Source organism: Elephas maximus, chromosome 19 (assembly GCF_024166365.1).
Source record: "Elephas maximus indicus isolate mEleMax1 chromosome 19, mEleMax1 primary haplotype, whole genome shotgun sequence".
Taxonomy (NCBI): domain Eukaryota; kingdom Metazoa; phylum Chordata; class Mammalia; order Proboscidea; family Elephantidae; genus Elephas; species Elephas maximus.
The window spans coordinates 31,097,856-31,114,450 of NC_064837.1; the positions used below are offsets into that span (position 1 = coordinate 31,097,856).

Genomic DNA, 16,595 nt, shown 5'->3' on the forward strand with positions numbered 1-16,595 from the left:
CTGGTATGCTCTGCTTTCAGCCAGAATCCATCTGACATCAGCGATGATATCCCTTGTTCCACGTCCTCTTCTGAATTCGACTTGAATTATCTTCAGCAACATTTTACTTGTGTGTGATGTTGGTGATATTGTTCAATAATTTCTGCATTCTGTTGGATCACCTTTCTTTGGAACGGGTACAAATATGGATCTCTTCCACTCGAGTGGCCAGGTAGCTGTCTTCCAAATTTCTTGGCATAGACGAGTGAGTGCTTCCAGCATTGCATCTGTTTGCTGAAACATCTCAATTGGTATTTCGTCAATTCCTGGAGCCCTGTTTTTTTTTGCCAATGTTTTCAGTGCCATCAGCTCTTGATCATATGCTGCCTCCTGAAATGGTTGAATGTCAACCAATTATTTTTGGTACAGTTACTCTGCATGTTCCTTCCATCTTCTTTTGATGCTTCCTGTGTCATTTAGTATTTTCCCCATAGAATCCTTCAATATTGCAATGCGAGGCTTGAACTTTTTCTTCAGTTATTTCAGCTTCAGAAATGCTGAATGTGTTCTTCCCTTTTGATTTTCTATCTCTAGGTCTTTGTACATTTTGTTATAATACTTTGTCTTTTCAAGCTGCCCTTTGAAATCTTCTGTTCAGCTCTTTTACTTCATCATTTCTTCCTTTCACTTTAGCTACGCTATGTTCTTCAAGAGCAAGTTTCAGAGTCTCTTCTGACATCCATTTTGGTCTTTTTTTTCTTTCCTGTCTTTTTAATGACCTCTTGCTTTCTTCATGTATGATGTTCTTGATGTCATTCCACAACTCGTCTGGTTTCTTCAGTCATTAGTGTTCAATGTGTCAAATCTATTTTTGAGATGGTCTCTAAACTCAGATGGGATATACTCAAGGTCATACTTTGGCTCTTGTGGACTTGTTCTAATTTTATAAAATAGCGTGTTCAAAAAAGTTGGCTGTATGTCTTAATTTCAGTGAACCACCCGGACAAAAACACAATACTTTAAACATACCAAGGAATTTCACACCATATTTTTGTAAAGTGAATAATCACCTTCCCTTGTATAATGGTTTTGAACATTCAAATTTTTGAGTAATAAAATTGCATAAAAGAGGTTCAATTAAACTTGCAATGTTCCTTGAGTTAACCCTGTGCACTTAGTAGTACAAAATATTTTTGTTACATATACTATCATTTGAAACATTTATCATCTACTTTCCTTGCTTCCCACTCCTTAAATGCAAGAATTTACCTTTGACTTATATGATGTTAAAATTTTATTGTTCATTCCAAGCTGATTCTGTTTCTGTTTTGTTGTCTGCAAAACAGAAGTTTATCCCCAATTAGACAAAAGAAAATAAAAGATATACATTTTTTCCATCCTTTGAGTTTTAGTTTGTGTCTCTAAGTCTAAGGTGTGCCTCTTGTAGGCAGCATATAAACAGATCGTGTTTTTTTATCCGTTCTGACACTCTCTGTCTCTTTATTGGTACATTTAGTCCATTTACATTCAGCGTAATTATGGATATGTGTGAGTTCAGTGCTGTCATTTTGATGTCCTTTTTTGTGTGTTGTTGACACTTTTTTCCCCACTTAATTTTTTGTGCTGAGTAGTTTATATATTGTCTTTTCCTCTTATTCATTGTTGTTGATTTTGTTTCTGCTGAGTATTTTTTTCTTGTATTTTGATGAGTAGGATTGTTAGTCTCCTTTGGGGTTACCTTAATATTTACCCCTATTTTTCTATGTTTTAGCCTAACTTTTATTTCTTTATATCGCCTTGTCTCCCTCTCCATATGAAAGAACTATGACTACGTTTCTCAGACCCTCTTTATTGTTTTAATGTTCTCTTCTTTTACGTAACAACACTGGTGTTTCCCTGTTTTGAGCATTTTTTTAATCTTGATTTATTTTTGTGATTTCCCTATCTGGGTTGACATCTGATTGCTCTGTCCAGTGTTCTAGTCTTGGGTTGATATCTGATATTATTGATTTTCTAACCAGAGAACTCCTTTTAGTATTTCTTGTAGTTTTGGTTTGGTTTTTACGAATTCCCTAAACTTCTGTTTATCTGGAAATGTCCTAATTTCACCTTCATATTTGAGTTTTGCTGGATATATGATTCTTGGCTGGCAGTTTTTTTACCTTCAATGCTTTATATAAGTTATCCCATTGCCTTCTTGCCTGCATGGTTTCTGTCGATTAGTCCGAGCTTATTCCTATTGACTCTCCTTTGTGGGTGACTTTTTGTTTATCCCTAGTTGCTCTTAAAATTCTCTCTTTATCTTTGCTTTTGGCAAGTTTGATTACAATATGTCTTGGTGACCTTCTTTTAAGATCTACCTTACGTGGAGTTCGATGAGCATCTTGGATAGATATCTTCTCATCCTTCACAATATCAGGGAAGTTTTCTGCCAGCAAACTTTCAACAATTCTCAGTATTTTCTGTTATCCCTCCCTGTTCTGGTACTTCAATCACTCGTAGGTTATTTCTCTTGACAGAGTCCCACATGATTCTTAGGGTTTCTTCATTTTTTTTAATTCTTTTATCTGATTTTTCTTCAAATATGTTGATCCCAAGTGCTTTATCTTCAATCTCACCAATTCTGCATCCCACTTGCTCAATTTTGCTCCTCTGACTTTCTATCGAGTTGTCTAATTCTGTAATTTCACTGTTAATCTTCTGAATTTCTGATTGCCTGTCTCTCTATGGACTCTTGCAGCTTATTAAATTTTTCATTATGTTCTTGAATAGCCTTTTTGATTTCTTCAACTGCTTTATCTGTGTGTTCCTTGGCTTGTTCTGTGTATTGCCTGATCTCCTTCCTGATCTCATTCCTGATGTCTTGAAGGGTTCTGTATATTAATCTTTTGTATTCTGCATCCGGAATTCCAGGAAGGCACCTTCATCCAGAAGATCCCTTGATTCTTTGTTTTGAGAGCTTATTGAAGCAATCATGGTCTGCTTCTTTATGTGATTTGATATTGACTGTTGTCTCCAAGCCATCTACAAGTTATTGTATTAGTTTATTTTGTTTGCTTACTGTATCCTAGCTTCTTGCTTTGTTTTGTTTTGATATGCCCAAATAGGTTGCTTGAGTGAGTAGTCTACTTCTGTAAAGATTAGAGCCTTGGGGAACCCTATGAGACAGTTCTACTCTGTCCTATAGGATTGCTATAGTAGGAATCAACTGGATGGCAATGGGGTTTCTTGGAAGAGAAGAGAAATTCATCCACTTTTTTATTTTCTGATTTCCTCAACTTTTAGGCTCCTGGGATTTGAAACCTTCATCCATTTTTTTTTTAAACAACTAGAAACAAAGAATTTATCTCTGATACATAACAAAAGCAACCCATTGCCATCTAGTCGATTCCGACTCACAGTGGCCCTATAGAACAGGGTAGAACTGCCCCATATGGTTTCCAAGGAGTGCCTGGTGGATTTGAACTGCCAACATTTTGGCTAGCAGCCATAGCTCTTAACCACTACACCACCAGGGTTTCTGACATGTTACAGACAGTTTTTAAAAACAGCTATCAAAAACCCTTTTCTAACAGGTTTATATCTTTTCTAGAGTCTTTTCTAAAAACATTTTATATTAAGACTTTTGTCCTCCGACCTCCACCCCCAAACTATGGCCTTCCATAAACTGTTCTGCTAAGGAGGCAGGCAGAATGAACTTGCTATACATTGATTACACAGCCTCTGTCTTGTTGTAGCTTAGCAAACTCCTTGGAAATGCTGTCTTTTCCTTTTAACTTTTAATTTTGATATAATTTCAGATTTATAGAAAAGTTGTAAAAACAGTACAAAAAATTCCTGTATATGCTTCACTCAACTTCCCCAAATATTGACATTTGCTTTGATTTTTTCATAAACACAGTATGTGCCAGGTTGCTCCACTGTAAATTTACTAGTTTTCTCTTTGTAATTAATAAATTTTTTGTGGAAACTTACCTCATGAGTTTGTAAATATCATGTTTCTCATCCAAACTTTACTCACTAGTTTTACCATCCAGTAATGATTCAATTATTACTATGATGGTTGCCAAATAGTGATTTTCTAATTCCATCATTCCTTCTATGTTTATTTAGTTGACATTCGACTGTAAGAACTCACTTTCTCTTCTTCATTTATTCTTTTAATTATTTTTATGCCTATGGATTCATATTTTATTCAATGATTTATAACCCATTACCATTATTGTTTATGCTTAAATCGTCCCTGATTTGGCCACCGGGAGTCCCTTCAGGATAACTCTGTGTTATTTTGACATGCCTTCATCGCTCTTAGAGCACTTCCTAACTTTCTAGCATAATGAGATGTTCAAAGTTCATCTTGTACTTTCCCAGCCCTAGACCCAGAACTGGCCAATTTCTCAAAGAGTTCTGGTTACTGGGAAACAGAATTTAAAAACCAAGATCTGGGTGCCAGGTGTGCTCAGTGCTCCTGAGTCACTGCTTCCGGGCTTTCGCAGTGAACAGAGCTAGGGAATACTCAGATGTATATACACACAGAAACACACATCCATAGCTATCCAACTGTATTAAAAACCATGAGTCCATACTGTTATGTCCAATTCTAATCCAACACCACAGGATTCATTCAACTCTTCTCCCTTTCCTTATTTATAACCTCCTTCTCTATTAAAAAAAAAAAAAAAAAATTTTTTTTTTTTTCTCTATCAGTGAGAAACCTGAATCCCATTATCCATATTTACTTATTTGCCCAATTCTAGAATACACAGAAAGTAGTTTCAGAATTGCTGGGAAAAGAAAAAAAAAAAACCTCCACTGTAAAAAACAACCCCACTAAAAACCTCCACTGTAAAAAACAACCCCACTATAGTTTAATATTCATTTACAGTTCATTTTTTCCTTTGGTCTGAGAATATATAATCAAAAAATTATATTCTAAAGTTACTTGGGTTGGGTTAATTCTCCCCATCCTCTGCTTTTTAGTGTGGTTATATTATTTATTTGGAACAGGTTGATTTGTTTGTGTTCCATTTTAGGGTTCCCTCTCCCCATTCTTGCTGATTTCTTTTTTTATATATAAAACATTAATATGGTTCCAAAAGATAGAACCACATAAAAAGGAATATTCCCGTTGTGTTACATATATTTTTACAACAACAAAGAAATATTCAAGAGAAAGGGTCACTTCTCAGCCCCACTTCATTCTACCTCATTCCCACCTACCTGTAGGTAACCAGTCTCATTAGTTTCTGGTTTATCCTTTCTGTTTTTCTTGTTGGTAAAAAAATCAGACACATGTATATTTTCTCACTTCCCTTTCTTTCTTACGCAAAAAGTAGCATACCTATTCCTGTATTTAGCTTTTTTTCACTAAACAATGTATCCTGGAATTCACCCCCTATCGGTTCATAGACATGTTCCACATTCTTTTTTTAACACATGCATAGTACTATGCATAGTAACACATGCGTAGTTTACTCAACCACTCTTCTCTTTATGGGCATTTAGGTTGTCTCCGGTATTTTGCAAATACAAACAATGATGCAATAAATAACCTTGTGCCTATGTATTTTCATATTGTTGGAGGTATATATTCAAAGTAAATGCTTAGAAGTGGGATTACTGGACCAAAAGTAAACACATTTAAAGTTTCACTAGATAACTAAAAAATCAAACCAAATCCACTGCTGCTGAGTCTATTCCAACTCATAGCAACCTTATAGGACAGAAGAGAACTGCCCCATAGGGTTTCCAGGGCTGCCCCATAGGGTTTCCAAGGCTGTAATCTTTACATCTTTCTCCTGGGAGTAGCTAGTAGGTTTGAACAGCTGACCTTTCGGTTAGCAGCCAAGTGCTTTTAACCGCTGCGCCACCAGGGCTTCTGTTAGACATTTTTTGTGATAATGTTTGTTATATATTTGTCCACGTAGGTGTTTCTGTTTTAGATTTTGAGTCACTAGATTTTGTATTTATATCTTTTAATCAGCACAATTACATCTTAACAAAAGTGCTCTAGTGACTATAAGCAATTAGACAACAAAATTCTTTCTAATATTGGATTTTTATGATTTATTAAATAGATTTTCACTCCATAAGTAATGCCGTACAAAAATAATGAGAGGATCCCTTAGATCTGAGAAACAATAGGTATGTAAGGATGGATCACATTCTGCCCCTGGGAGTGATCAAAAAAAAAAAAAAAACCCAAAACTGAGAAACAATAGGTATGTAAGGATGGATCACATTCTGCCCCTGGGAGTGAGCAAAAAAAAAAAAAAAAAAAAAAACCCAAAACTGAGAAACAATAGGTATGTAAGGATGGATCACATTCTGCCCCTGGGAACAATCAGGAACGTAATATTTTTAAATCTCTAAGAAGGAGGTATTTCCTCCCAGCAGAGCTGATAATCTAAAGTTGCTGGAAACATGACGAATAAAGAAGGGAGCTCATCTGCCAGGGCTACAGGACTGGTTAATTGTACTGTAAATCATGAAAACACCAACATATTGAACAAAAAGCTTCTCCAGTCATTTTTCCCTCTCACTAAAAGAACAGTTCTTTACAAAACAGGCAGATTGGTAGTTAGCTCAGGTTGAGAATATACCAAGGGCTGACATTAATCTCTAGAGATGCAGAGAAGTTTTATGGCTTTCAAATCCGTAAGGCATTTAAAAAATGTTTAAAAAATATGATTAGGCACTCTTGATTAAGCATTCTTGGAGTAAGGGTAACTAACTTCCACCCCCACAGTCTACACGCAGTACAATAACATTATTCTGGAATTTTTGCTATTTGCATCTTTCTTTTGGGTGGCTTCCCTTACATAGGGTTTAAGATTCACCAATATATTCCATATCCCTTAGAAAGCTAAATATTTCATTTGGAAACCTTTGTGGGATTTGGGCTTTCACAGATGGAGATCAAAGATAGGAATTAGCTCTCTGCTCCACTGCTGACCAATAATGTCAACAAGTCCTCCCTGTCCCTTTATCTTTTCCACTATAAAAGCAAAAGATTTTTTCTCTATGGCACAAAGATGTGGTGAAGGGTTTCAGGGAGAGGCCTCAAATTTACAACTGAGGTTCTCACTTGTTATTGCTGTTGTTATGTGCCATCGAGTCAGTTCCAACTCACAGTAACCCTATGAGACAGAACAGAACTGCCCCATAGGGTTTTCAAGGAGCAGCTGGTGGATTTGAACTGCCAACCTTTTGGTTAGCAGCTGAGCTCTTAACAACTACGCTGTCAGGACTCCAATGAGGTTCTCACTAGATCTCCTTAAATATATTATTACTTAAACCACTTCATGCTAAACAGTCTATACCTGGAAAAAACCAAGTTTCATTAGTTACTGCTTGGCTCTTGGCATCAGTAACATGAGGCTATGCAACCTTGCTAAAGAATCATATAGATTGGGTTCAGAATCCAGCATGGCTACTTACTACCTATATGATCTGAGGCAAGCTACTTAATGTCTCTAAGCCTCAGTTTCTTCCTCTGAAAAACAAGGATAATATCAACCTCAGAGGGTTGTTGTGCAGGTTAATATATAACATACCCAGGGCAGTGGGCAGCACACAGTAGGCACTTGATAAATAGTAGCTTAATAATAAAGTAAGAATGAGAATATTATTTTCTTTAGTTCTGAACTCTGATGAAATTTATTTTTTGGGTAGAGACCTTCTACAGTACTATAAACCTATACTGCTGATCCAGACTTAGCTCGCAACTGATTTAAACACAGAAAAGCATATCCCCCACCCTGGAAATACTCCCCAGGAATATAATCAGTGGGGTCTATGGACCCCAGAGTTCACATCAACTCTTTACTTCAGCATAGAGGACTGTTTCCTTAAAAAAAAAAAAAAAAAAAGATTTCAGAGTACTTGATTCTGACAAGACTGGAGTGCCACCCTGAGGTCAGCTTTGACCCTAGAGAATTCTGTCCTGATTGCAAGAATATTTGAGTAGTTACATTTACACTGCATTACATTTACACTAAAGCCTGAAAACTACACTCTATTGACTTTTTATCGATGGCATAAAAATTTAAAAAGTATAAAAATTTGGATTTCTTAAGTAGTCGATTTGGATTTCTAAAGTATTAGAGTATTGGTGTTTATCCAAGGGTGGTACAAAGAGTTAACACCTTCAACTAGCTGCTAACCATAAGGCTGGAGGTTCAAGAATTCCACACAGAGGTGCCTTGGAAGAAAGGCCTGGTGACCTACTTCCCAAAACTCCGCCACTGAAAACCCTATAGAGCACAGTTCTATTCTGACACACACAGGATCACCATGAGTCGGAGTCAACTCATGGCGACTAGAGTATTGGTGAATCTGGAGAATATAAAATTGAAAACTTAGCCCCAGGGAAAGTAATATTTTTGTCTATGTGTGAATGGCTGATAGATTTATCTACATTAAGTACCCTCTCCTCAACTTGCATTTTAATTAAGACCCTGAAGCTGTGGTCTAATAGTTTCTAGCTCTCTGTGAAGAAATACTTCCTATTTCCAAATGACCTTTAGAATCTCCACTCAGGAGTCCCACAGAAATCTCAGTCTATTCAGAATCAAACTTATTATACTGTTCTCAACCAAACCTGTTGTGTTGTTTTGTGCCATCAGGTCAACTCCTACTCATAGTGACCCTACATGACAGAGTAGAACTGCCCCACAGGGTTTCCTTGGCTGTAATCTTTAAGAAAGCAGACCACCAGGTCTTTTCTCCTATGGAGTGGCTGGTGGGTTCAGACCACGGACCTTTCAGTTAGCAGGTGAGCACTTAACCATTGCGCCACCAGGGCTCCTTCACCTAAACCTAACCCTCCAATATTTCCCATCTCCCTCGCTCAGCCCCTAAGTTTGAGACCTGGTAGTTATCCTAGGTTTCTCCCTCTCCCTGTCACTAAGGAAATACTATCAACTTTACTCCTTAACGTCCTTTAGATCCACTCCATTCTCTTCTTCCCTACTGCTACTGGTTTCTCCTCACTAGACTACTATTATAATATTCTCTAGGTCTCAGGTCTCCCTGACTCCAGACTTGCCTCCCTTCCACATTGTTGCTGGTGATCTTTTAAAGGTAAAAACTGTTCATATCACTGATTTAACATCCTTCAATGGGTCTCAGTGCCTACAAGATCAAGTCCAAACTCCTCAGTGTACACATAAGTGCTTTCAGGAACTTGTCCCAATCCCACTCCCGCAACTTTTGCTTCTTAATACATCATTCCCTTCCAGCTTTGTTTTCTGTTTGTTGATCCCCAAACACAAGAGTCTGTTTTCACTCTTCCTTATATTTGTTCCTGTTCTTCCCCCTACTCAGAATGCCCTTACCTGTCTTGTCTAATTGGTCAACATTTTATATTTTAAGTCTATTTTTAAGGTTCAACTCCTTTACAAAGCCTTTTCTAATTCTCTACAAAGCCCACCCACCTCTGCCACCAGAGCAACCACTCTCTCACTTCCTATAACTTAGACTACAGTACCTAGTGAACTACCTTGCTCTGTTTGAAAAGAGCTCTCTATCCCTACTTGACTTTAAGCAGGGACTGTGCCTAATTCATCTCTGCATCCCTAGGCCCTCGTCCATGCCTGGCACACAATAATAAAAAAAAAAAAAAAATTTTTTTTTTATCTGAATGTTAAGCACGTAGGTGAGGAGAAGATTTTCAAAAACACACTTTTAAGGCAGAGAATGAAAACTCTGTTCATAACCACAAGATATCCTAACTAGTCCCCACGGCAGTTTTATACACAGTTCATGTTCTCACTTGCTACAGCTGAGAGACCATGTGTGTTTACCAGTTAAACCATACTGGTTTTTGGAGAAATTCCAGTTATACAAAAGCACAATTAAATTTCCTCACAACTTTTATTGATGATGCTTTTAAAATAGTGAAGCAAACAAAATTCTGTGGCCAGAGCACTGCTTTGTTTTTTCCCAAGAGGAAATGGCCCCTTAATGACTCAGCTGAGAACTGCCAAAGTAGGAAATAGTATACCTCTGACATTTTCCATTTGGTTTCATTCATTCATCAGCCAAAATTTATTACAAAGCACCAAGCAAAAGACACAGGTCCATTCCTAAGTTCACAAGGTTGCGGGTTTAGGGAGGGATCTTTGTCTATTTTATATCACTTCATTAATTCAACAAGATTTATTGACCATTTACTATGACTCAGGCCCCATACAAGCAAATGTAATATGAAGATAAATGAGATACAGGCCCACACTTCCAAAAGCTCAAAGTCTGATGTGGGATGGTTGTGGAAACAATTACGATGTTAACAGGAAAGTAACTAAAATAGAGGTACTTAAAAAGTGTTAGGAAAACTCAAAGAAAGAGATGGATTATGTCAAGGAGGGAACATTCAGGGTAGACTTCACAGAGGAGGAAACATGTAAACTGAGTTTTGAAGGACATAAGGTTTAACAGGGAGGAAAGGGAGACAGGACATTATGGGAAGAAAGAAAAATATGTACGAAAGTTCAGAGTTATGAAGAAGTATGGCTAAAACGAGATGTGAAAACTGAAACTTAGAGGGTAAGTAACTTGTTCAAGGTCACACAGCTGATAACTGATAGGGCTGGGAGTTGAACCCAGGTTGAAATTATTTATAGGAGTATGTCATATTTCTTGAGATGCTGAAGTAGAAAAAGGATCGAGAACCACTGCTTACAGGGCCTGGTATACAAGTTGCGGAATCCCTGCGTAGCAAAACGGTTAAGCACTGCACTAGTAGCCAAAAGGTTGGTGGTTCGAACCACACAGAGGTGCCTCAGAAAAACAGGCCTGGGAACCTGCTTCTGAAAGGTCACAGCCTTGAAAACCCTATGGAGCAGTTCTACTTTACACACATGGGGTGACCAATGAGTCAAAATTGACTCGATGGCAACTAACAACAATAACATGCAAGTTACAGCAGTTTAGACTCCATTCAGTAGACAATGGAAAATCACTAGATTGTTAAGCAGAGAAGCAACCCCCCCTCAAAAAACCCAGTGCCAAGCAACATGGTTCCATTTGGACTTTACGAAAGTAATCCCAGCAGGGATTCTTAGCCCTGACTATAATTAGAATTGCCTAGGGAGCTTTAAAAAATTACAGGCCAGGAAGTCATCCCAAGCCAATTAAACCAGAATTTCTTGGGGCAGACCCAGTTTTGTTTTGTTTTTAAGCTCCTCAGGGGATTCTACTGTGTGGTTAAAGTCAAGAACTACTACTCCAGGAGGATGAACTGAAGCTTAGAGGATAAGTAACTTGTTCAAGGTCACACAGCTGATAATTGATGGGAGTTGAATAACTAGTATTTATTAACCATCTAATGTGTTTGAGATTTTGTTCCAAATGCTCTAAACAATAACTACAATGTATTAGGATTGCATGAATAGATACAGATATCTAGTATCCTGACCCACGTCAACCATTTCAACCCCTGTATGGTTAACCATTGTTACTCCTAGCCTTCAAGGTAGATATTACAATCCCTAATTTACCACGGGGAAACCCTGGTGGCATAGTGGTTACATGCTACAGCTGCTAACCAAGAGGTCAGCAGTTCAAATCCACCAGGCGCTCCTTGGAAACTCTATGGGGCAGTTCTACTCTGTCCTATAGGGTTGCTATGAGTCAGAATCAACTCGACAGCAGTCCGTGGGGGTTAATTTACCGAGGAGTAAACTGAGGCACAGACCAGTGAAATAACTCACCCAAGATTATCAAATTATTAAGTGACGCAAATGGATTCAACCTAAGTCTTTCTGATGCCCAAGCCCAGGCTCTTTCCACTACACACACCACTGCCTATGAGCCTAGGTTAATCCTCAGAACAATCTCGAAGTAGGTATCTTCATTCTCATTTTATAAATGAGGAAACGAGCCCAAGAGAGGTTAACGTGCCCAAGTAGAGAGGCTGAGGGATTTAAGGTATGAAGAAAATAAAAATAAAACGTGATAAACTAAATCATCTTGCTCTCTCCCTAAAAAAAATATTTGAATAGCTTCCCAGAGTGCTTAGATTAAAATCCAAATTCTTTACCATGCCCTTGTTGCAAGGTTCTATGAGATCTGGTTTCCGTTTGTCCCTCTAATTTATCTGTACCACTCTTCCTCACTGGAACTTGGCTCCAGTTACCTTGGCCTTCTTTCTATTCTCTCAACGTGCCAAACCTTTTCCCTCCTTCGGGCACATGCTTCCTCTATCTAGAAAGATCTTCTCCAGATCTCTGAAAAGCTGCCGCCTTCTGAAAATTCAATTAGCTCAAATATCATTTCATCAGCGTGAATTTGACTAATCTACCTATAAGTAGCCCCTTCTCTATTAATTAAACTTTCACTTGTTCAATAGCACTTTTCAATTTCAGAGATTATCTTGCTTCTTCATTTGATAACTACATCTTCTGTCCCCACTAGAATACAAGCTTCCTGAGGAGAAGGATTTTAGGTGTTGTTCAACAAGTGTCCCTAAAACGCTAGAAGAGTGTCTGGTATAAGAGGGTCTCCATAAATACTTTGTCAAAGACAGTTGGTGAATTAACGATGGACTTGATACAACAATGGAAACCCTGGTGGCCTACTGGTGAAGTGCTACGTCTGCTAACCAACAGGTCAACAGTTCTAATCCGCCAGGCGCTCCTTGGAAACTCTATGGTGCAGCTCTGCTCTGTCCTATAGGGTCGCTAAGAGTTGGAAACGACTCTACCGCAGCGGGTGTTTATACAGCAATAGAACTCGCGAGCCTCTCACCACAGCCAGGCTCCGCCTCCCTGAGACACTTCCGCCCACGGTCCCGCGGGAGACTGTCTTGGGCAGAGGAAGTCCTCTGCGCAGGCGCCGTTGGGCCGCGGGGCTTTCTGGGTAAAGATGGATGTCCACGATCTTTTTCGCCGGCTTGGCGCGGGGGCCAAATTCGACGTGAATCGCTTCTCGACAGATGCAGCCCGATTTCAGGTAATGTGCGCAGGGGGACAAGATGGTGTAGGGGGCCGAGTAGCCGGGAAGGAGCAGGAGCCCGAGAATGAACCGGCTGCTTGGGGAGCCAGCGCACCCGGTGACCCGGTAGCCTGGCCCTGACGATAATTGGGAACTTTTCTGTCCTCTTTTATTCATCTTACGGCAGACCTAACCGGTTCAGGTCCCGAGTTTTGAATGTACTCTTTCCGATTATTCTGTAGATTTAATTCGGTCTGGCACGGAAATGCTCTTTTTTTGCATCTTAATTTATTCAAGGCAAAGTTGGAATCCTTTCAAAGGGAACATTTTCGCCGAAATTGGTGGAAATTTTGAAAGCAGAAACAAATAAAAATGAAGAGTACAGATCCTTTCACTGTACACTGTCCAGATTTGACTTGGTATACATATCGTTTTACTGGACATGGTTCTTATTGTCCCAACCCCACGCGTGTTAAGTAACCAATGAGAAGAGTGGCTCCGAAGTAAAGGGCCTTGCATAGGGAAGTGGTGAGTGATAATTCAGGAGAAGCCAATTGGAGCCCGATTTTGAAAAACTTTGAATGTCAGCATTTGCTGTTGGGACTGAATGCTGTCAACAGTGGACAGTCACGAAAAGGTTTTCAAGTGACACGTGTGTTTTTTCTTTCTTTGGCAAGATAAAAACCCAAACCAAACCTGTCGCCGTTGAGTCGATTCCGATTCATAGCGACCCTATAGGAGACAGCTGCCCCATAGGGTTTCCAAGGAGCTGCTGGTGGATTCGAACTGTTGACTTTTTGGTTAGCAGCCGAGTTCTTAACCACTGTGCCACCAGGGCACCGACTGGCAGTATAATAGAGTTAAAAATTCGAATTCTGGAGCCAGATTATCTGGGTCCAAATTCTAGGCCTGCCAGTTACTAGTTTGTAGACCCTTGATCAGGTTACTTAACCTCTCTATGCTTCAGTTTTCTTATATGTAATAATGCTATTTGCTTCGTTGGGTTGTTGAAAGGATGAAGTAAATTCATGTGTAAACATGCCTAGAAATATGCCAGTGGCAATGGGTCTTAGGTACATAAGTAACATGGGTGTTAGTGCTCATATGATTATTTTATGAGGTCAGAAAATATATCTTGGGTTCCATTTGCCCAAACACACTTACCAACTCAACAAATATTTGGTGATTAGGTTTTAAAAAAAAGAAAAAGGGTGAAGTCAGTGGGCTTATGTCTTTCTTACTGCCAGTCCTGCTTGGATGAAAGCAATGCTATCTCTTAGTAGATTTTATTGTAAATTTTTTTGTTTTTAGTTAGGAAAAAGGAAACATGACTTTAATTCTTCAGAGGTGCTGCAGGGACTGGACTTTTTTGGAAACAAGAAGTCTGTCCCAGGTGAGTATGGCACATCCAGAATGCATCAAGAACTCCAAGGTGAAGAGAAAGAAGAAGAAAGCTTAATCGAAGGGAAGAGGAAACAGAACAAGAAAAAGAGAAAGATGATGACTCCAGGTTAGTGCTTGGTTTCTGTTATCCTTTTTCTCTTTAATTTTTTTCAGTTACAAAAGTAATACAAGCTTATGGGTACAAGTCAGACAGTATGTCAGTTGATGGCATTCAGGTTGTTTCCAGGTATTTGCCACTAAAAATATTGCTGCAATAAACTTGTACACAAATTTTCATAGCAACTTTGTTTGTCGTAGCTAAATGTTCTTCAACAGGTGAATGGATAAACAAATTGTTATATATCCGTGGAGTGGAATACTACCTAGCAAAACATAACACGTTAAGAGCTGTCAGCGCGTGGAACAACGTGGGTGAATCTCAAAATAACTGTGCCGAGTGAAAGAAGCCAGACCAAGACTAATATGTATTATAAGATTCCGTTTATATCAAATTTCAGAAAAACCAAACTAGTCTACTGTGACAGAAGGCAGATCAGTGGTTGCCTAGGGATGGATTGATGGGTCATGTGTGCTGATGGTTTAATGGGTCACTACTCATTATATACTTTAAATATATGCAGTTTATTGTACATCAGTTACACCTCACTGAAGTTGAAAAAAAATTTTAAATACCGGCTAGTCTTTGCTTGTTACTCTTCTTAGATTTTATTAGGTTATTCTCATACGTTTGTTTTTCTTATAAACTTTAAAGTTAGAAACCCACTTACCAAAATCCTGTCATTACTTTTAATTGAACTAGTCCTATTTATAGGAGAATTGCTGTATTTATAGTACTGACGTTTCCTAAGTATTGCATTGCATTTATTGCTGTTGTAAGTAAAATCTTTTCTTTCATATTTATTTTCTAGCTGGTTGTTGTTTGGGTATAGAAAAGCTGGCTACCTTAATTCTCTATTTAAATAGTCTTTCAGTTAATTTGCTTGTGATTTCCAAGTGTACAACCATACCATTTACCTTCTAAGGTAGCTGAAACAACCAAAAAGGAAGATGAACTTCAGAGCTCTGAATATAGCAACATAGAACTAATCTGTCCTTTTCTAATTTTTATACTTCCTCTTATCATCAGCTAGTACTTTTTTTTTTAGTGTGAAGATAGTAACCTCTTTGCTATACCCAAGAATGTCACACTTAAAATCTTCTAATTTTTAAAAATTTATTTAGAAATTACGTCTCCAGAAGAAGGAGCTACTATACAGTGGATATCATCTGTGGAAGCCAAGATTGAAGATAAAAAAGTTAAAGGAGAAAATAAACTAACTTCAGGCAAGTTGGAGCATCTCAGAAAGGAAAAGGTTAGAAAAAATGTCTTAAGCCCAGAAAGTGTATGTTTTTCTGACCTAGTGATTTTTTCCACTGTACGTGGGTTATTCTCTTGGTAAAAATGACTATAGTTTGCAAAGGTAGAAGATTAATTACATTATATTGGATTTTATTTTAGTGAAAACTTAAAACAAATTAGGCATTTGCGCTTTGGCTGGACATTTTAAAGTTTGAAATTCTTAGCTATAGCTATATATTTCTTGACCTGTTCAAGTTTCAGTGTGTTTAGAATTCCCCCTTTTTAATTCCATACCCTTGTGGAGCTGCCAGATTTTGGCCTGGGGCCGTACTTGTCAATCCACTTGGATAAACATAAAATTTAGTCCCCTTTCTCTGTGTTGAGTTCACTGGTTAAGAGATACTTCCTTTGATAGGGATTAGAGAGTTAGAATTCTTAAGAACCTTTTTTATAACTTGAGAAAAGGGTAAGTAGTATACAGAAGAAACAAGTATACTGTTATCATATGTGCTGTTTACCTATGTGTTGCTGGTGGAGAATTGTGTTCACCTCACTTCAGAGATTGCAGTGGCAGTGCTTCAGTAACCCAGAATCCAGAATGTGGTTGTCTCTAGATTAGAGAATGGGCAAACAAACCAAATCAACACCACTGGACTCCACTTCTGGCACTCACTTGTAATATATAGTTGCATAGTAAAGTTCTAGGGTCAATCATGAAAAAGCATCTAGACTTGCATGCTTAGTCCCATATGAAGAAAATAAATGGATTCATTGTCTGCCTTCTGACAATTTATATATAAAACTATGAGTAAAAAAAAAAAAAAAAAATGAGTATGACACCTTAATATGGATAACATCACTCATAGCCAAATATTCATCTTCAGCAAAATTTTACTTGTGTGTGATATTAATGATATCGTTCGATAATTTTCACATC

The 16,595-nt window shown here is 38.1% G+C and overlaps 1 protein-coding gene across 2 annotated transcripts in view; it reads left to right on the plus strand.

Moving 5' to 3' along the window:
* Positions 1-12,823: 12,823 nt before the first annotated feature.
* Positions 12,824-16,595, plus strand: part of DDX52 (DExD-box helicase 52) — a 31,080-nt gene continuing 27,308 nt past the window's right edge. For both annotated transcript variants that reach the window (XM_049860393.1, XM_049860392.1), the window contains exons 1-3: positions 12,824-12,933; positions 14,227-14,425; positions 15,541-15,671. In XM_049860393.1, coding sequence (XP_049716350.1) covers positions 12,847-12,933; positions 14,227-14,425; positions 15,541-15,671 — 417 coding nt within the window. In that variant the 5' untranslated portion in view covers positions 12,824-12,846. The remainder of the gene's footprint in view (positions 12,934-14,226; positions 14,426-15,540; positions 15,672-16,595) is intronic.